Source organism: Coregonus clupeaformis, chromosome 19, assembly GCF_020615455.1.
Source record: "Coregonus clupeaformis isolate EN_2021a chromosome 19, ASM2061545v1, whole genome shotgun sequence".
NCBI classification, from domain to species: domain Eukaryota; kingdom Metazoa; phylum Chordata; class Actinopteri; order Salmoniformes; family Salmonidae; genus Coregonus; species Coregonus clupeaformis.
In genome coordinates this window covers 12609347-12630174 of record NC_059210.1, presented here as the reverse complement: position 1 = coordinate 12630174, position 20828 = coordinate 12609347, and the positions used below count along the sequence as shown (strand labels likewise).

Sequence of the window (20828 nt, the reverse complement as noted above, 5' to 3'; positions counted from 1 at the left end):
CCAGGTAAAAGCTCCAGGCTTCTCCCGAGGGGGACAGGAGTTCAATCTCCCCCTGAAGGAGGACAGTGCTTTTGGGTTTCAAACCATAACAGTCCTAATGGGCCAGGCAGGACCACCACCAGCACGACTGGCACTAGTCATGATACAGCACTGGTTCTGTCTGTAGACTAAATTCCTGATCGGCTTAATACAGTCAAAACACCACCAGAGACCAGGGAGAGAAATATGAAAGTGAAGGGTGGAGAAATGAAATAGAGGGACAAGCATTTCCTGCCAGGGAGCCAATCTCCTCTCCAGCTCCATCTATTTGTTTTCACATCCATTAACAGATCATTTACAGCCAACAGACCAGCAAGGAACCTTCAACCCTGGGGTTGGCCGCTCCGGTAGGGCGGTGTTTGTGGACGGACGGAATCTGAAATCCAAATTCAAATACACAGAACAAGAACCATTGTAATGTGCAGCTGGTAATAAAAAAACAACAACATAATTGTTACACCAATGTTTGCGCTCTACTCAAAGCTGCGGCCGTTCTGACACACTGTCTGGCAACATCTCTGGATAATGAATCCACAATGTTAGTCCAAATCTGCAGACTACTGTTTACTGTATGTACACTGAGTGTACAAAATATTAGGAACACCTTCCTAATATTGAGATGCACCCCCTTTGCCCTCAGAACTGCCTCAATTCGTCGGGGGCATGGACTCTACAAGGTGTCTAAAGCGTTGTGTCAAGTTGGCTGGATGTCCTTTGGGTGGTGGACCATTCTTGATAAAAAACCGGAAACTGTTGAGGATGAAAAACCCAGCAGCGTTGCAGTTCTTGACACACTCAAACCGGTGCACCTGGTAACTACTACCATACCCTGTTCAAAGGCACTTAAATATTTTGTCTTGCCCATTCACCCTCTGAATGGCACACATAGACAATCCATGTTTCAATTGTCTCAAGGCTTAAAACTCCTTCTTTAACCTCTCCTCCCCTTCATCTACACTGATTGAAGTGGATTTAACAAGTGACATCAATAAGGGATCATAGCGTTCACCTGGATTCACCTGGTCAGTTTATGTCAGGTGTTCCTAATGTTTTGTACACTCAGTGTATATAATAGTAAAATCAAGAAAGAAACTTGAATTTAATCATTATTTTAGAATCTCGAATGTATGTACCTTGATTATTAACAGCTGAGTAAAAGTGCCACTTCATCAACTAAAGCAAGCAACAAGTAGCATTAAAAAGAAAAAGTTTTCTTAGATACAATATGCAACATCTAAGATAAGACACCTTCTACTTTTACGTAGATGCTCTTATCCAGAGCGACTTACAGTAGTGAGTGCATACATTTTCATACTTTTTTCCCCAATACTGGTCCCCCGTGGGAATCAAACCCACAATCCTGGCATTGCAAGCGCCATGCTCTACCAACTCAGCCACACGTGACCCAATTCTAAATCTATATTTTATTTTACCAAAAGGACACTATACCACAGCAGCAGAGACCTGTCAGGAAAGCTAGTAAAATAAATATAAATCAAATCAAAATACAAACATCCCAACAATTAGAATAGAAAGGTCCTGTTTCTTATTTCCAACCATTGTCTGCATATTAAGCGTGTCATTTGTTGAGCGTTTTGGGACTTTGCTCCATGCTTTCCGGTGTTGGCTGAGGTCGCATTAAGGCAGCGATATCCGAGCATAATGACCAGCATGAAAGCGCCTGCAGATATTTGGGCTGGGCTTTTCCCATTGCTTTTAATTCATTTTCAGAAGACCCACGGAGGCCGAGCCCGATCTGAGAGGGAAAAGGCAGCTGCAAGGAATTTTAGCGTAGGAGATGAATGACAATCAAAACTTTTTGGGGGATGAAAGTAAAACGTTTCACATCAGAATGAAATGTCAACATAATGCATATACTGTATGTGACTGTCAAAAAGTTACTGTGAACAGAATGATGGTTGTCATGCTTACTGTTTTGGACATACAGTGAATGCAGCTAAACCCGTTTCTTGGTAATTAACAAATGTCTTGTTACTTGTGCAGTTTGTCCCTTTTTTTGCCCCCTCCCCAGCCACCACTCATCTGGACAGGGTTATCCCGGAAAGACATGCGCTCTTTTTTAGATGAGGCAGAGGTCACTCTTTGGGGAGAAGGTGCTTCTTTGTCTGCAGAAAAAGAGAAAGACACAAAATAAAAATCTAACAAAACTGCAAGATATATTAGCATATCACATATTAACATTTCCCAATATAAAGTATTTATGCCCTAATGCTCTTTGCCTGCAGATAAACATATCGAAACACATAATTTACTGTAGTTTTATACAACGGGTGAGTCTAATCCTGAATGCTGATTGGTTAAAACCGCATTCCAGCCGGTGTCTATTCCACAAGTTACCACCGGCTAAAGATCTATGACGATAAAATGCCTATTTACTCTGTTCCATCTCATCAGCCCAGCCAAGCAATTTATAAACTTGATCTCCACTATAAAAAGCATCTAGACATTATCTCACATTTCTTTTAGACTAACATTTAGTTTTCAACAGCGGAGATTTGTATAAACCTTGCTGTCAGTCTCTCCGACATTTACAACATTGTTTCAATATTTACATTCGATTTCCAGCTCTCCCATAGTAATGAACGTGTCGGGATGAGACAGACAGGCAGACAGCTTTTCTCAGCCAGTCGAAATCATGAATCAGCATAATTTTGATGTATATATACAAATAACTATCAATAGAAAACAGGTCAAATGAAACAAAGTCCAGCTAGTTCGAAGTCTTTCCAGCTTCAGTTTGAAGTGATTGTGTTACCTGTGTTGTTTGCTAGATATCAAACAACAGTGTCCTGACGAGAGAGCATATTTTCTATGCCACGTGAAGTCACGCATCATTAGCTCATTGTTATGGATGTATCCAAATAAAAGTCACTAGAAAACAGCTTAAATAAATGCAAATGCAGCTACCTCATTGTTATTCTGGCTGCACTGTTTGACGTGACTGTAAGTTAGCCGTAGTTGGCTAGCTAGAAAGCAAGGGATAAGAACGTTGCCAGCCAGTATGGAACATTTAGAACAGAGACAGAACAAAAAGACTGAACGACTGGGTTGCGTCTCTGGCAATGGAACCGATAGAACGAACGACCAGCCGGATTGGGTAGCAACCCTAGATTTGTGTCGGGACTATATCTTGTGGAAGGATGAAATAGTATGAATAAATTCATAAAAATAACGTTTTTAATGAAAATATGTCAATCATTATTTGAATATGTTGGTAACCCGTTGTATAAAAGTGATAATGCCCTCGAAGCTGGTGTTTGGAGGATATATTGGCACGGTTTGCCGGCCAATATAATAGACTTTGTCTCGGGCCTAACAACACCTGTGCCAATACTTCCTATATTCTCCAAACACAGGCTTCTCGGGCATTATCACTTAAAAACATCTCATTCCAAAATCATGGCCATTAATATGGAGTTGGTCCCCCCTTTGCTGCTATAACAGCCTCCACTCTTCTGGGAAGGCTTTCCACTAGATGCTGGAACATTGCTGCGGGGACTTGCTTCCATTCAGCCACAAGAGCATTAGTGAGGTAGGGCACTGATGTTGGGCAATTAGGCCTGGCTCGCAGTTGGCGTTCCAATTCATCCCAAAGGTGTTCGATGGGGTTGAAGTCAGGGCTCTGTGCAGGCCAGTGAAGTTCTTCCACACCAATCTCGACAAACCATTTCTGTATTAACCTCGCTTTGTGCACGAGGGCATTGTCATGCTGAAACAGGAAAGGGTCTTCCACAAACTGTTACCACAAAGTTGGAAGCACAGAATTGTCTAGAATGTCATTGCATCCTGTAGTGTTAACATTTTCCTTCACTGGAACTAAGGGGCCTAGCACGAACCCTGAAAAACAGCCACAGACCATTATTCCTCCTCCACCAAACTTTACAGTTAGCACTACGCATTCGGAGAAGTAGCATTCTCCTGGCATCCGCCAAAGCCAGATTCATCCGTCGGACTGCCAGATGGTGAAGCGTGATTCATCACTCCAGAGAACGCGTTTCCACTGCTCCAGAGTCCAATGACGGCAAGCTTTACACCACTCCAGCTGACGCTTGGCATTGCACATGGTGATCTTAGGCTTGTGTGCGGCTGCTCGGCCATGGAAAGCCATTTCATGAAGCTCCCGATGAACAGTTATTGTGCTGACGTTGCTTCCAGAGGTAGTTTGGAACTCGGTAGTGAGTTTTGCAACTGAGGACAGACGATTTTTATGCGCTACGACCTTCAGCAATCGGCGGTCCCGTTCTGTGAGCTTGTGTGGCCTACCACTACGCAGCTGAGCCGTTGTTGCTCCTAGACGTTTCCACTTCACAATAACAGCACTTACGAACTGACTTGTTTGAAAGGTGGCATCCTATGACGGTGCCACATTGAAAGTCACTGAGCTCTTCAGTAAGGCCATTCAACTGCCAATGTTTGTCTAGGGAGATTGCATGGCTGTGTGCTCGATTTTATACACCTGTTGCTGACAGGTCCTCAGTTGCAAAACTCACTACCGAGTTCCAAACTACCTCTGGAAGCAACGTAAGCACAAGATCTGTTCGTCGGGAGCTTCATGAAATGGCTTTCCATGGCCGAGCAGCTGCACACAAGCCTAAGATCACCATGTGCAATGCCAAGCGTCAGTTCGTAAAATGTCTGCCCTGCTAGAGCTGCCCCGGTCAAATGTAAGTGGCTGAAATAGCCGAATCCACTAATTTGAAGGGGTGTCTAAATACTTTTGTATATATAGTGTATATATAGCATACATTATAGCAACTACTTTGTATAGCCCAGGCTACCACACAACTGCATTGCATGGACAGCTCCTCATGTAGCGTATGCACTAAACTCCACTCTTTCTGAGTGTTGCTCTGTTAACAGTCAGCTGTAGGGGAGGCTGTTCCATTTCACCTGGGGATCAGAACTAAGCTCTCCAAACAGAGGAACAAAGGGAGCGTGTCTGTGGGTATGATGTGTTCCACGTGTACCGGCCAGGCCACAGGGCCACAGTGAGCCAGACAAGCCCCACACAGGGAGCTCAGCAGCGGGGAGGATCACGGGGAGGTGGTGGGGGGCTGAAGAACAGCACACATTACAGGTACTGACCAGCTCCCTAATACCTGCACGGCTGGTGTCCCACATAGCGTATCATCATCTGTATGTTTATTTTTTATGATTCATTGTAGAGAAAATATAACGCCTTCACACACGATTTGATCTCTACACATTTATTGTCAGTCAAATAACTTTTCGAAGGTAGCCTAGCGGATAAGAGCGTTGGGACAGTAACCGATAGGTCGCTGGTTTGAATCCCCGTGCCGACTAGGTGAAAAAAATCTGTCAATATTACTAAAATGTAAATGTTTTAAGACTCCCCTTTTAATATTAAACCATCCTAAATATAATATTGAGTATCTGTGGCCACATCTTATTTCCATCTGAATGGTTTGATCCTTCAAAAAAATATTAAAACCCTCAGCCATAGGGGTCATTTTGTGCTCATTTGGAGAAACTTTTCAGAACTTGTGTGTTGAAATGTTGGTAAATAAAATATTTATTTGTTTGGTTTTTCCGAATCAAAAACAGAGGCCAAAACAAATCTTGTCTTTATTGACACACATGTTGGTAATTTAGTTGCAATTTTCGGCGGTCATGCTATTAAAAAGTAGGTAAATAAATAAATGGCCGCACATTCCCTCGACCGCTGTGACCAAACAAATCCTTTTCAGTCGTTTTACTCCTATTAGCTTTGAATGGGAACAACATTGAGGCAGTAGATAGGTAACTTAAGTGGTTTCCTCTGCACAAGTAATGAAAATATTTAGTGGGGCTGAAAACGCACTTCATGGCACCGCCCCAGCGAGCGGTGGGTATCACATTGCAATAGGTTATAGAGTTTTTACATAGTCTTTACTGCCATGGCAAGCTAAGTGAACCCCTGACTTTAAAGCTTGACTTTGATGTAGTCTCTACACTCCTTCAGAGGCAAATTAAATATTTAAATTTGTTTTCTGATAAATAAGATATTGTTGCTGCTTTAAACTGGCATAGATTCCCCCTGCTTATACAAATTTTCAAAAGAGAGCTTCCAGTCTATGGTCCTACTGCTTTTCTTTGCTGAGTTGCCAGCTAAGAGCTGCACCATTTATCCATGAAATAACTTTTAGATTTTTGGCTAATTTAATGCAGTTTCCCAGTTTAGGAAATATCCAATTGGCTTGAAAAATTTGCCCCGCTTACACATACATACTTAAATGTACTAAGTGTTGTTTGATCACAGAGCCGCACAGAAAGTATTTCTCTTACCTCCTCACCCCCGCTCTAAATCCTACAACAACGTGCCTTTATCACGCAGCGAGTCACTGCCCTCGTGGATATCATTTAGAAATCATCATCGGAATCTAATTTAGCTTCGTTAGGAAGGAACAGTATTTGTCTTCTTTTTTAGATTCCTGAAGCTTGTTTAATCTGGTCATCTGTTTGTGTCCTGCCTGTGTCTGTCAGAAGCATCTTTGTCACTCAAACTCCTGTGCAGAAGGCTGTCTGACAGAAGGGCCAGTCATTCTTCTCTGAAAATGACTTTTCTGCCTGTTTCCTGTCGAGGAACAGAGCTCTGTCCCCTTCCCGACCCCGCTCCAAGCTCCCGATCGACCCGGGACACTAAGCCGGACCGATTATCCCCGCTCTGCCACACACACACACACACACAACGCACACAGATGCACTTACAACACACGCACACAGACAGACATAACACACACACCTCGTTTTATCTGATTTATTACAGTAGTCTGTTTGGAACGTGCGCTGTCCAGGCGGCTCATCTCATCCTAAAGCTACAGTGATTACAGTTAGATCATTGAAAAAGTGCTTATCAGCAATTGGTTTTCATTATACAACACTTTTGTCTTTCTAGATAGGTCCAATGCTCACATGTGCCTGCTATCATACTGCCTCTCACACACACGCACGGTCACATATCTCTGCTAATTTTTGACCTCAGTGATTCAATCCTCTCAGGTTATTCCCTCTTACTTTCAGTGATATAGATTTTTTTCTGTCTTTAGTGACATTTCAATGGAGGGCCGAAAAAATATTCCTGCTAATTTAAACCTAAAAACCAAATAATGGAATAAGCATTGGATAGGAAAATCTTACATTTTCTTGCAATGGACAAATATTCCAATGATCAAATCTTCAGAATATATTAACAAATTGACACATTTAATTAAATATGAAATAGTGGTAAACACACACAAAACGTGTATGTTGAACTAAATGCTTAGTGGTGCGTATATGCAGCAACAGGTAATAGATGACTAAATAGTACCTTGGTTGGGGTCAATAACATTTAAATGAATTAAATTCAGGAAATAAACAGAAATTCCAATTCCAAATCTTCCTCATTAATATGCATTAAGGAAAATGTGAATTGAAAGTTCAGTTTACTTCCAGAATTGAAATGGAATTGACCCCAACCCTGCTAAATAGTGAGTCTGAAGTAAAAATTTAAAACTCACTTATTTGCCCCATAAAGTTTCTCCGAGCTTGATTGTGTTCTTTGCGAGGCGGGGAGGTTGACGTTCCGCTGGCCCGCGACACTGGGGCCTGGTCTGTACCTTCTCTGTACCCTGCTACAGCCTGCACACACACACACACTGTTCAAATAAGGTCAAACATGACTTTTCTCACGCAACTGGCCCCAACATTTTGAAAACATTCAACAACAACTAAGCGCTCATGTGCTCAAAGCGGAAAGGCAGTGTGTAGCTGAGGAAAGGGAAAGGAGGTGGTTATTTTTTGACAGTGAACATAATTCAAACTGCACAGGGAGACCTGCGGTTTTTAACTTCAAAGAGCTGACGAGCATCAATATCATTCTCTGGTCTACACAAACCACACGGCACTGACACTGGTATTTCTACAAATCAAATGAAGAAATTGCCGTGAGTTGATCAAATTGAAAGTGTCGTTACACTGGAAATAAGCCTTTCGAAAAAGAAAGGCCTTAAAGTCTAGGCGGAATGGGAAACGAACTATAGAGTGAAACTTGAATATAAACTTGAAATGTAAACAATACATACTTCCATGGACTTTCTCCGCAACCAAGATACAGACAGAATGAGAGTCAATTACTCAGTGAAAGTGAATCAGTCGTAGGAGGAATGTAACAGTGAGTCAAAATAAATAGCTCACCACGAGCTGCACTCTGCCTCCTTTCAGTATGTCTGGGTCAATCTCTGGGAGGAAACCATCACTGCAGACAGACAGAAAGGTTTCAATACTCTGCTATTAGTGGTTTCACTCCAACACAAATGATCTCGGATCTATCACAGCATAAACATCAGATCAGTGGCATTACTGGCTCTCAGTTAACTACTATCACAATCCCAATATTTTATTTTATATGTCATAGCCCCCCGCATCCATTGCATTTGTTACCGATCCTACCAGCTCGTTATTCTTTTCACCAAAATGCTAGATATTAAAAATAAAATAAAAACTGTCTGTATTCTTGTTTTATATTTAAATATATTTCCTAAATGATAATTTCTGTATAAAGAAGTCATTTAATTGTTTTAAATGTTCTTGGGACATAATGTTCTAAAACAATTAGATTCTAGAACATTAGCCTTTATAATGGGCCAATACTTTCTGCCAACTTTGTACATTTGTTTATGTAATAAACATGTAATATCCCTTTCATCCCCATCACCTGCATGTATATATCATCTACAATAATGTCATCTTACCTACTGTACAACATTATTTTTATTCTGTATGTTGAACATGAGTTGCAGACATATACAATATCATGTACTGGTGTGTATCAGCTGTAGAGAACCTCACCTCTCTGGGCGTCTGCTGTCAGAGTGCACAGGCTGGGTGTGGAGCCACTGGTAAGTTCGTTCCTGGTTCACCAGCGTTTGGTCCACTTGCTCTGTTGCATCCTGGTTCACCAGCATTTGGTCCACCCTCCCTGGTGCTTGCTGGTTTAACCGCGTTTGGTCCAATCTGCCTGTTCCCTCCAGGGCTAGTTCGGCCTGGCAAGCTGCACTTGACAGAAAATATCAAATAAATGTCAAGCAAGATTTTTTTTGTTAATCTCCCTCTCTTTCGGTAAAACATCCCTGGTGACAACAGTTACAAGAAAATCACAGAGCTGCTTCCTTACTCAGTCCTGCTGCTGCAACGTCCACCATGTGGGGTGACATCTTTACATCATTTATACAGGATAGAGAGAGCAGTTGTGTTAACGGGTGCACACCAACACCCTATTCTCTATATAGTGCACTACTTTTGACCAGAGCCCTACGGGCAATACACTACATAGGGAATAAGGTGCCATTTGGGACAGGGCCAAGGACAAATAAACAGAGGGAGCCTGGACTGTGACAAAGATTGACAAGTAGAGTGCTAGGCAAGGTTTTCCTCCCGAGCTGTAGGAGAGAGAGATCAGTGCTTAGCTAAAGCTCACAGCGTTTATGTTGGGGCTTAAGGTAGCCATTTGTTTGGAGGGCTCTGGGGGCATTACTATAATACACTCTGAGTTGCTGAATGACGCAACAGCCAGGAGCGGTTGGGGTTCCTTTGATGGTGTGTGCGTGTGTGTGTCTATGTGTGTGTGTGTGTGTGTGTATCTGTGCGTGTGTGTGAGCGTGTGTGTGGTTGTGTGTTCTTGTAAAATTAATGAATTTGAGCAATGTATCAAATAGAGAAAGCATTCGATGATTTACGAACAACACTGAAAATCCCATAATAAAGGCCGTAATTCAAAGTAAACATTTGCACCCCGTCCACGGCCCACCAACACACTGCCGACAGTAATGCGGCCTAAGTTGGGCGTGAATTGATAAGGAATTTTGACAGCCCGGTGCTGGAACTAATGACGCATTTATTTAACTCATTTTCATGCTCTCGCCGAGCAGCTAAAAAAGGAAAAAAGGGTTTTATAGCTTGCAGTCTTCATGGGTTAATTAAGAACCCACTAAAAACGTCCAGTGATGAATGCTCCCTCGAGGCAGTACGGCCAGGAGATGGTGTTTCACACTTCCTGGAGCAGAATGTTTTAGTGGAACATAAAAAATACTGTACTAATGTATGTTTTACATAGTTTTAGCATTACTAGTTATTGTTTATGACATCTCATGATAAATAATTACTTTGTGATATATAGATTATAATTACATTTAGTTACATTTATATATATATATATATATATATATATATATATATATATATCCTCTTAAATGTAACTAAATGTAATTGAAAATGTAATCTACATAATCCCTTAAAGTAATTATTTATCATGAGATGGCCATAAACAATAACTAGTAATGCTGCATACTACAAGAAAGGTTAAAATCTCACCTTTCTGGTAAAAATAGTTATATATTGCTGAGGTGTAGTCACTTTGAGGACACAAGCTCAAGTACACAGTACAAATATGATAAAACATGAACATTTTTATATGATGTCTTTCCTATTCAACAAAACGGTATGATTAAGGCTTGAAATGACTTATATTTTTTCTAAATACAGTATAACCAATTTATAAAACGACTACCTATAAGATTTCACCTTCCTTAGAACTGTAAAATACAGTGCATTCGGAAAGTATTCAGACCCCTTGACTTTGTCCAAATTTTGTTAACTGAAAGCCTTTTCCCCCTCATCAATAAACACATAATACCCCATAATGACAAAACAAAAACAGGTTTTTATAATTTTTTGCAAAAGTACTAAAAGATACATAAGTATTTAGACCCTTTACTCAGTACTTTGTTGAAGCACCTTTGGCAGCAATTACAGCCTCGAGACTTCTTGTGTATGACGCTACAAGTTTGACACACCTGCATTTTGGGAGTTTACCCATTCTTCTCTGCACATCCTCAAGCTCTGTCAGGTTGGATGGGGAGCGTCGCTGCACAGCTATTTTCAGGTCTCTCCAGACATGTTTGATCAGGTTCAAGTCCGGGCACTGGCTGGGCCACTAAAATACATTCAGAGACTTGTCCCGAAGCCACTCCTGCGTTGTCTTGACTGTGTGCTTAGGGTCGTTGTCCTGTCGGAAGGTGAACCGACACCCCCGTCTGAGGTCCTGAGCACTCTGGAGCAGGTTTTCATCAAGGATCTCTCTGTACTTTGCTCCATTCATATTTCCCTCGATCCTGACTAGTCTCCCAGTCCCTGCCGCTGAAAAACATCCCCACAGCATGATGCTGCCACCAACATGCTTCACCATAGGGATGGTGCCAGGTTTCCTCCAGACGTGACGCTTGGCATTCAGGCCAAAGAGTTCAATCTTGGTTTCATCAGACCAGAGAATCTTGTTTCGGTGCCTTTTGGCAAACTCCAAGCGGGCTGTCATGTTTCTTTTACTGAGAAGTGGCTTCCGTCTGGCCACTCTACCATAAAGGCCTGATTGGTGGAGTGCTGCAGAGATGGTTGTCCACAGAGGAACTCTGGAGCTTTGTCAGCGTGACCATTGGGTTCTTGGTCACCTCCCTGACCAAGGACCTTCTCCCCCGATTGCTCAGTATGGCCGTGCGGCCAGCTCTAGGAAGAGTCTTGGTGGTTCCAAACTTCTTCCATTTAAGAATGATGGAGGCCACTGTGTTCTTGGGGACTTTCAATGCTGAAGAGATTTTTTGGTACCCTTCCCCAGATCTGTGCCTCGACACAATCCTGTCTCGGAGCTCTACGGACAATTCCTTCGACCTCATGGCTTGGTTTTTGCTCTGACATGCTGTGGGACCTTCTATAGACAGGTGTGTGCCTTTCCAAATCATGTCCAATCAATTTAATTTACCACAGGTGGACTCCAATCAAGTTGTAGAAACATCTCAATGATGATCAATGTAAACAGGATGCACCTGAGCTCAATTTTAAGCCTCATAGCAAATGGTCTGAATACTTATGTAAATATTTACTTTAATACATTTGCAAACATTTCTAAAAACCTATGTTCGCTTTGTCCTTATGGGGTATTGTGTGTAGATTGATGTGGATTTGTATTTATTTAATCAATTTTAGAATAAGGCTGTAACATAACAAAATGTGGAAAAGGGGAAGGGCTCTGAATACTTTCCGAATGCATTTGTATATTTAGTGTTAGAATAGTTTGTTTGTCTGTCCATCTATGACAAACAGAAAGTGTTTTTTGTTTAAAATCTATGAAATATTTTAAAAAAAGTTCTATTTTGGTTTCATCTGACCATATGACATTCTCCCAATCCTCTTCTGGATCATCCAAATCCACTCTAGCAAACTTCAGACGGGCCTGGACATGTACTGGCTTAAGCAGGGGGACACGTCTGACACTGCAGGATTTGAGTCCCTGGCAGCGTAGTGCGTTACTGATGGTAGGCTTTGTTACTTTGGTCCCAGCTCTCTGCAGGTCATTCACTAGGTCCCCCCGTGTGGTTCTGGGATTTTTGCTCACCGTTCTTGTGATCATTTTGACCGCACGGGGTGAGATCTTGCGTGGAGCCCCAGATCGAGGGAGATTATCAGTGGTCTTGTATGTCTTCCATTTCCTAATAATTGCTCCCACAGTTGATTTCTTCAAACCAAGCTGCATGGAGGAATGGGCCAAAATACCAGCAACAGTGTGTGAAAACCTTGTGAAGACTTACAGAAAACGTTTGACCTGTGTCATTGCCAACAAAGGGTATATAACAAAGTATTGAGAAACTTTTGTTATTGACCAAATACTTATTTTCCACCATAATATGCAAATAAATTCATTAAAAATCCTACAATGTGATTTTCTGGATTTTTTTTCCTCATTTTGTCTGTCATAGTTGACGTTTACCTATGATGAAAATTACAGGCCTCTCTCATCTTTTTAAGTGGGAGAACTTGCACAATTGGTGGCTGACTAAATACTTTTTTTCCCCACTGTACCTATTGCAGATTCAGTCTTCCCAGCCTGGTGCAGGTCTACAATTTTGTTTCTGGTGTCCTTTGACAGCTCTTTGGTCTTGGCCATAGTGGAGTTTGGAGTGTGACTGTTTGAAGTTGTGGACAGGTGTCTTTTATACTGATAACAAGTTCAAACAGGTGCCATTAATACAGGTAACGAGTGGAGGACAGAGGAGCCTCTTAAAGAAGAAGTTACAGGTCTGTGAGAGCCAGAAATCTTGCTTGTTTGTAGGTGACCAAATACTTATTTTCCACCATAATTTGCAAATAAATTCATTAAAAAAATCCTACAATGTGATTTTCTGGATTTTTTTTCCTCAATTTGTCTGTCATAGTTGACGTGTACCTATGATGAAAATTACAGGCCTCTCTCATCTTTTTAAGTGGGAGAACTTGCACAATTGGTGGCTGACTAAATACTTTTTTTCCCCACTGTAAAACATACATATTGGTTGCAAGAATTTTGCATAATAATTTAACTTGAAAAACTCTAAGTTTTGAATCCAGCGTCGTTTTGTGTATCAGTTCATCGGTACATTGAAAATCTCTTCCCAACTATTTTGCAATATGTATGGCACAGCTGTCAATTTCTTGGTCCGTAAATGAAACTGGTATACTTTTTTATTTATCACAATTTTCTTTAACCAATTTTGGTCTTTAATGCAGGGCCGACAGACAAGTTCCTTACTTTCTCCCCCTTCCACTTGCCTCTTCCATTTTTGCGATAATGCTGCAATTAGCTGGTTATAATTTTGAGTAGAGCAGACATTTCCATATATTTTTGTTAGCTGCATGTGTGACATAACTCCACCAGTCCTATTTATGATATAATTTACAAGGATTAAACCGTTTTATTTATTTTTCTCCAAAAACATAGTTTTTTTATCAGATAGTACAGTGCATTCGGAAAGTATTCAGACCCCTTCCCCTTTTCCACATTTTGTTAAGTTACAGCCTTATTCTGAAATTGATTAAATAAATACAATTCTCATCAATCTACACACAATACTCCCTAATGACAAAGCGAAAACAGGTTGTTAGACATTTCTGCAAATGTATTAAAAATAAAAAACAGAAATACCTTATTTACATAAGTATTCATACCCTTTGCTACGATACTCAAAATTGAGCTCAGGTGCATCCTGTTTCCATTGATCATCCTTGATTGGAGTCCACCTGTGTGTAGATTGATGAGGAAAATAATTAATGAAATCAATTTTAGAATAAGGCTGTAACGTAACAAAATGTGGAAAAGGGGAAAGGGTCTGAATACTTTCCGAATGCACTGTATATACTGCCTATTTAAATACAGTTGAAGTCGGAAGTTTACATACAGTGAGGGGAAAAAAGTATTTGATCACCTGCTGATTTTGTACGTTTGCCCACTGACAAAGACATGATCAGTCTATCATTTTAATGGTAGGTTTATTTGAACAGTGAGAGACAGAATAACAACAAAACAATCCAGAAAAGCGCTTGTAAAAAATGTTATAAAATGATTTGCATTTTAATGAGGGAAATAAGTATTTGACACCTGTGCAAAACATGATTTAGTACTTGGTGGCAAAACCCTTGTTGGCAATCACAGAGGTCAGACGTTTCTTGTAGTTGGCCACCAGGTTTGCACACATGTCAGGAGGGATTTTGTCCCACTCCTCTTTGCAGATCTTCTCCAAGTCATTAAGGTTTCGAGCCTGACGTTTGGCAACTTCGAACCTTCAGCTCCCCTCCTACAGATTTTCTATGGGATTAAGGTCTGAGACTGGCTAGGCCACTCCAGGACCTTAATGTGCTTCTTCTTGAGCCACTCCTTTGTTGCCTTGGCCATGTGTTTTGGGTCATTGTCATGCTGGAATACCCATCCACGACCCATTTTCAATGCCCTGGCTGAGGGAAGGAGGTTCTCACCCAAGATTTGATGGTACATGGCCCCGTCCATTGTCCCTTTTATGCGATGAAGTTGTCCTGTTCCCTTAGCAGAAAAACACCCCCAAAGCATTGACAGTGGGGATGGTGTTCTTGGGGTCATAGGCAGCATTCCTCCTCCTCCAAACATGGCGAGTTGAGTTGATGCCAAAGAGCTCCATTTTGGTCTCATCTGACCACAACACTTTCACCCAGTTCTCCTCTGAATCATTCAGATGTTCATTGGCAAACTTCAGACGGGCCTGTATATGTGCTTTCTTGAGCAGGGGGACCTTGCGGGCGCTGCAGATTTTCAGTCCTTCACGGCGTAGTGTGTTACCAATTGTTTTCTTGGTGACTATGGTCCCAGCTGCATTGAGATCATTGACAAGATCCTCCCGTGTAGTTCTGGGCTGATTCCTCACCGTTGTCATGATCATTGCAACTCCACGAGGTGAGATCTTGCATGGAGCCCCAGGCCGAGGGAGATTGACAGTTATTTTGTGTTTCTTCCATTTGCGAATAATCGCACCAACTGTTGTCACCTTCTCACCAAGCTGCTTGGCGATGGTCTTGTAGCCCATTCCAGCCTTGTGTAAGTCTACAATCTTGTCCCTGACATCCTTGGAGAGCTCTTTGGTCTTGGCCATGGTGGAGAGTTTGGAATCTGATTGATTGATTGCTTCTGTGGACAGGTGTCTTTTATACAGGTAACAAACGGAGATTAGGAGCACTCCCTTTAAGAGTGTGCTCCTAATCTCAGCTCGTTACCTGTATAAAATACACCTGGGAGCCAGAAATCTTTCTGATTGAGAGGGGGTCAAATACTCATTAAAATGCAAATCAATTTATAACATTTTTGACATGCATTTTTCTGGATTCTTTTGGTTGTTATTCTGTCTCTCACTGTTCAAATAAACCTACCATTAAAATTATAGACTGATCATTTCTTTGTCAGTGGGCAAACGTACAAAATCAGCAGGGGATCAAATACTTTTTCCCCTCACTGTACACCTTAGGCAAATACATTTAAGCTCAGATTTTCACAATTCCTGACATTTAATCGTAGTAAAAATTCCCTTGTCTTAAGTCAGTTAGGATCACCACTTTATTTTAAGAATGTGAAATGTCAGAATAACAGTAGAGAGAATGATTTATTTAACCTTTTATTTATTTCATCACATTCCCAGTGGGTCAGAAGTTTACATACACTTAATTAGTATTTGGTAGCATTGCCTTTAAATTGTTTAACTTGGGTCAAACGTTTTGGGTAGCCTTCCACAAGCTTCCCACAATAAGTTGGGTGAATTTTGGCCCATTCCTCCTGACAGAGCTGGTGTAACTGAGTAAGGTTTGTAGGCCTCCTTGCTCGCACACGCCTTTTCAGTTCTGCCCACACATTTTCTATAGGATTGACTTTATTGTCCTTAAGCCATTTTGCCACAACTTTGAAAGTATGCTTGGGGTCATTGTCCATTTGGAAGACACATTTGCGACAAAGCTTTAACTTCCTGACGGATGTCTTGAGATGTTGCTTCAATAAATCCACATAATCTTCCTTCCTCATGATGCCATCTATTTTGTGAAGTGCACCAGTCCCTCCTGCAGCAAATAACCCCTACAGCATGATGCTGCCACCTCCGTGCTTCACGTTTGGGATGGTGTTCTTCGGCTTGCAAGCAACCCCCTTTTTCCTCCAAACATAACCATGGTCATTATGGCCAAACAGTTCAATTTTTGTTTCATCAGACCAGAGGACATTTCTCCAAAAAGTACGATTTTGTCCCCATGTGCAGTTGCAAACCGTAGTCTGGCTTTTTTATGGCGGTTTTGAACAGTGGCTTCTTCCTTGCTGAGCGGCCTTTCAGGTTATGTCGATATAGGACTCGTTTTATTGTGGATATACAGTGAGGGAAAAAGTATTTGATCCCCTGTTGATTTTGTACGTTTGCCCACTGACAAAATAATTTTTATGGTAGGTTTATTTGAACAGTGACAGACAGAATAACAAAAAAAAAATCCAGAAAAACGTATGTCAAAAATGTTATAAATTGATTTGCATTTTAATGAGGGAAATAAGTATTCGACCCCCTCTCAATCAGAAAGATTTCTGGCTCCCAGGTGTCTTTTATACAGGTAACGAGCTGAGATTAGGCGCACACTCTTAAAGGGGGTGCTCCTAATCTCAGCTTGTTACCTGTATAAAAGACACCTGTCCACAGAAGCAATCATTCAATCAGATTCCAAACTCTCCACCATGGCCAAGACCAAAGATCTCTCCAAGGATGTCAGGGACAAGATTGTAGACCTACACAAGGCTGGAATGGGCTACAAGACCATCGCCAAGCAGCTTGGTGAGAAGGTGACAACAGTTGGTGCGATTATTCGCAAATGGAAGTAACACAAAATAACTGTCAATCTCCCTCGGCCTGGGGCTCCATGCAAGATCTCACCTCGTGGAGTTGCAATGATCATGAGAACGGTGAGGAATCAGCCCAGAACTACACAGGAGGATCTTGTCAATGATCTCAAGGCAGCTGGGACCATAGTCACCAAGAAAACAATTGGTAACACACTACGCCGTGAAGGACTGAAATCCTGCAGCGCCCTGCTCAAGAAAGCACATATACAGGCCCGTCTGAAGTTTGCCAATGAACATCTGAATGATTCAGAGGAGAACTGGGTGAAAGTGTTGTGGTGAGATGAGACCAAAATCGAGCTCTTTGGCATCAACTCAACTCCCCGTGTTTGGAGGAGGAATGCTGCCTCTGACCCCAAGAACACCACCCCCACCGTCAAACATGGAGGTGGAAACATTATGCTTTGGGGGTGTTTTTCTGCTAAGGGGACAGGACAACTTCACCGCATCAAAAGGGACAATGGACGGGGCCATGTACTGTCAAATCTTGGGTGAGAACCTCCTTCCCTCAGCCAGGGCATTGAAAATTGGTCGTGGATGGTTATTCCAGCATGATAATGACCCAAAACACACGGCCAAGGCAACAAAGGAGTGGCACAAGAAGAAGCACATTAAGGTCCTGGAGTGGCCTAGCCAGTCTCCAGACCTTAATCCCATAGAAAATATGTGGAGGGAGCTGAAGGTTCGAGTTGCCAAACATCAGCCTCGATACCTTAATGACTTGGAGAAGATCTGCAAAGAGGAGTGGGACAAAATCCCTCCTGAGATGTGTGCAAACCTGGTGGCCAACTACAAGAAATGTATGACCTCTGTGATTGCCAACAAGGGTTTTGCCACCAAGTACTAAGTCATGTTTTGCAGAGGGGTCAAATACTTATTTCCCTCATTAAAATGCAAATCAATTTATAACATTTTTGACATGCGTTTTTCTGGATTTTGTTGTTGTTATTCTGTCTCTCACTGTTCAAATAAACCTACCATTAAAAGTATAGACTGATCATGTCTTTGTCAGTGGGCAAACGTACAAAATCAGCAGGGGATCAAATACCTTTTTCCCCTCACTGTAGATACTTTTGTACCTGTTTCCTCCAGCATCTTCACAAGGTCCTTTGCTGTTGTTCTGGGATTGATTTGCACTTTTCACACCAAAGTACATTAATCTCTAGGAGACAGAACGCGTCTCCTTCCTGAGCGGTATGACGGCTGCGTGGTCCCATGGTGTTTATATTTGCGTACTATTGTTTGTACATATGAACAAGGTACCTTCAGGCGTTTGGAAATTGCTCCCAAGGATGATCCAGACTTGTGGAGGTCTACAATTTTCTTTCTGAGGTCTTGGCTGATTTCTTTTGATTTTCCCATGATGTCAAGCAAAGAGGCACTGAGTTTGAAGGTAGGCCTTGAAATACATCCACAGGTACATCTCCAATTGACTCAAATGATGTCAATTAGCCTATCAGAAGCTTCTAAAGCCATGACATCATTTTCTGGAATTTTCCAAGCTGTTTAAAGTCACCGTCAACTTAGTGTATGTAAACTTCCGACCCACTGGAATTGTGATACAGTGAATTATAAGTGAAATAATCTGTCTGTAAACAATTGTTGGAAAAATTACTTGTGTCATGCACAAAGTAGATGTCCTAACCGACTTGCCAAAACTCTAGTTTGTTAACAAGAAATGTGTGGAGTGGTTGAAAAACGAGTTTTAATTACTCCAACCTAAGTGTATGTAAACTTCCGACTTCAACTGTATATATAATTGTTACGCCTTAAAACTCAAGGAAAGTCTATGGGATGATGTTGTTAGGATCAGGATGCACAATGGCTCATAGGGGAGTAGGGAGGTTAGTGTTAAATTACAGTCCAGACAGATAGTTAGCCCTCCTTCCACCTTCTCTCAGCCCCAGCCTCACCCCGGCCCTGTAGCTCTCTTTCCACCTTCCCTCACCCCCTGCCTCACCCCGGCCCTGTAGCTCTCTTTCCACCTTCCCCTCACCCCTGTGTCAAGACATACTAGTACTCCATCCACCTTCCCCTCACCCCCACCCCTGTGTCAAGACATTCTAGGCCTCCTTCCACTTTCCCCTCACCCCCAGCCCCGTGTCAAAACATACTAGTCCTCCTTCCACCATCCCCTCGCCTCTCTTCCTCACCCCACCCACATGCAGCCCCCTGTCCTGCTCCAGACATAGCCCTCCTTTCAGCTTCCCCCTCACCCCACCCTCACACCCTGTCCTGTTCCCCTGCTCCAGGACATCAGGAGTCACGCCTGTTAAGTGGGTCTTTTAAGCACATTATCCAATCTCTCTCTATCGAGGCGAGGGGGACAGAAGGGAGGCAGGAGAGAGCCCTGGCTTACGATATCAGAGAGAGAATCTGCTCATTTAAGGGGTTGCAAGGGGGGGGCCTTGGACAGTCTGGATGGGGAGGTGGGTGTGGTCAGGGTCACGTCCTGCAGCTACCAAGTCGTAAAGGAGAGGCAGGTCGTAGGCACTTTAGAGTAATTCAGAACAAGTTACACCCCCCCCCAAAACAAAGAAACATCAACGTCATGCACAGTGTATGTAGGGAATAACAAGTTAGCTCGATGCACAAGTAATGGCGCAAATAACTAAATGTTGTGAAGCGATTCATTCAAGTATATAATTTGGATAGTTACTTACATACAGTGGGGAGAACAAGTATTTGATACACTGCCGATTTTGCAGGTTTTCCTACTTACAAAGCATGTAGAGGTGTGTAATTTATATCATAGGTACACTTCAACTGTGAGAGACGGAATCTAAAACAAAAATCCAGAAAATCACATTGTATGATTTCTAAGTAATTAATTTGCATTTTATTGCATGACATAAGTATTTGATCACCTACCAACGAGTAAGAATTCCGGCTCTCACAGACCTGTTAGTTTTTCTTTAAGAAGCCCTCCTGTTCTCCACTCATTACCTGTATTAACTGCACCAGTTCGAACTCGTTACCTGTATAAAAGACAGCTGTCCACACACTCAATCAAACAGGCTCCAACCTCTCCACAATGGCCAAGACCAGAGAGCTGTGTAAGGACATCAGGGATAAAATTGTAGACCTGCACAAGGCTGGGATGGGCTACTGGACAATAGGCAAGCAGCTTGGTGAGAAGGCAACAACTGTTGGCGCAATTATTAGAAAATGGAAGAAGTTCAAGATGACGGTCAATCACCCTCGGTCTGGGGCTCCATGCAAGATCTCACCTCGTGGGGCATCAATGATCATGAGGAAGGTGAGGGATCAGCCCAGAACTACACGGCAGGACCTGGTCAATGACCTGAAGAGAGCTAGGACCACAGTCTCAAAGAAAACCATTAGTAACACACTACGCCGTCATGGATTAAAATCCTGCAGCGCACGCAAGGTCCCCCTGCTCAAGCCAGCGCATGTCCAGGCCCGTCTGAAGTTTGCCAATGACCATCTGGATGATCCAGAGGAGGAATGGGAGAAGGTCATGTGGTTTGATAAGACAAAAATAGAGCTTTTTGGTCTAAACTCCACTCGCCGTGTT

At 42.2% G+C, this 20828-nt stretch overlaps 1 protein-coding gene across 1 annotated transcript in view; it reads right to left on the bottom strand.

The window, feature by feature from the left end:
* Positions 1-1434: 1434 nt before the first annotated feature.
* Positions 1435-20828, bottom strand: part of LOC121531662 (leucine-rich repeat and IQ domain-containing protein 1) — a 54804-nt gene continuing 35410 nt past the window's right edge. Inside the window, exons 17-20 of the mRNA XM_041837023.2 lie at positions 8890-9091; positions 8236-8296; positions 7560-7680; positions 1435-2165 (exon numbers count right to left, since the gene is read on the bottom strand). Of these exons, the coding sequence (XP_041692957.1) occupies positions 2032-2165; positions 7560-7680; positions 8236-8296; positions 8890-9091 (518 nt within the window). The 3' untranslated portion in view covers positions 1435-2031. The remainder of the gene's footprint in view (positions 2166-7559; positions 7681-8235; positions 8297-8889; positions 9092-20828) is intronic.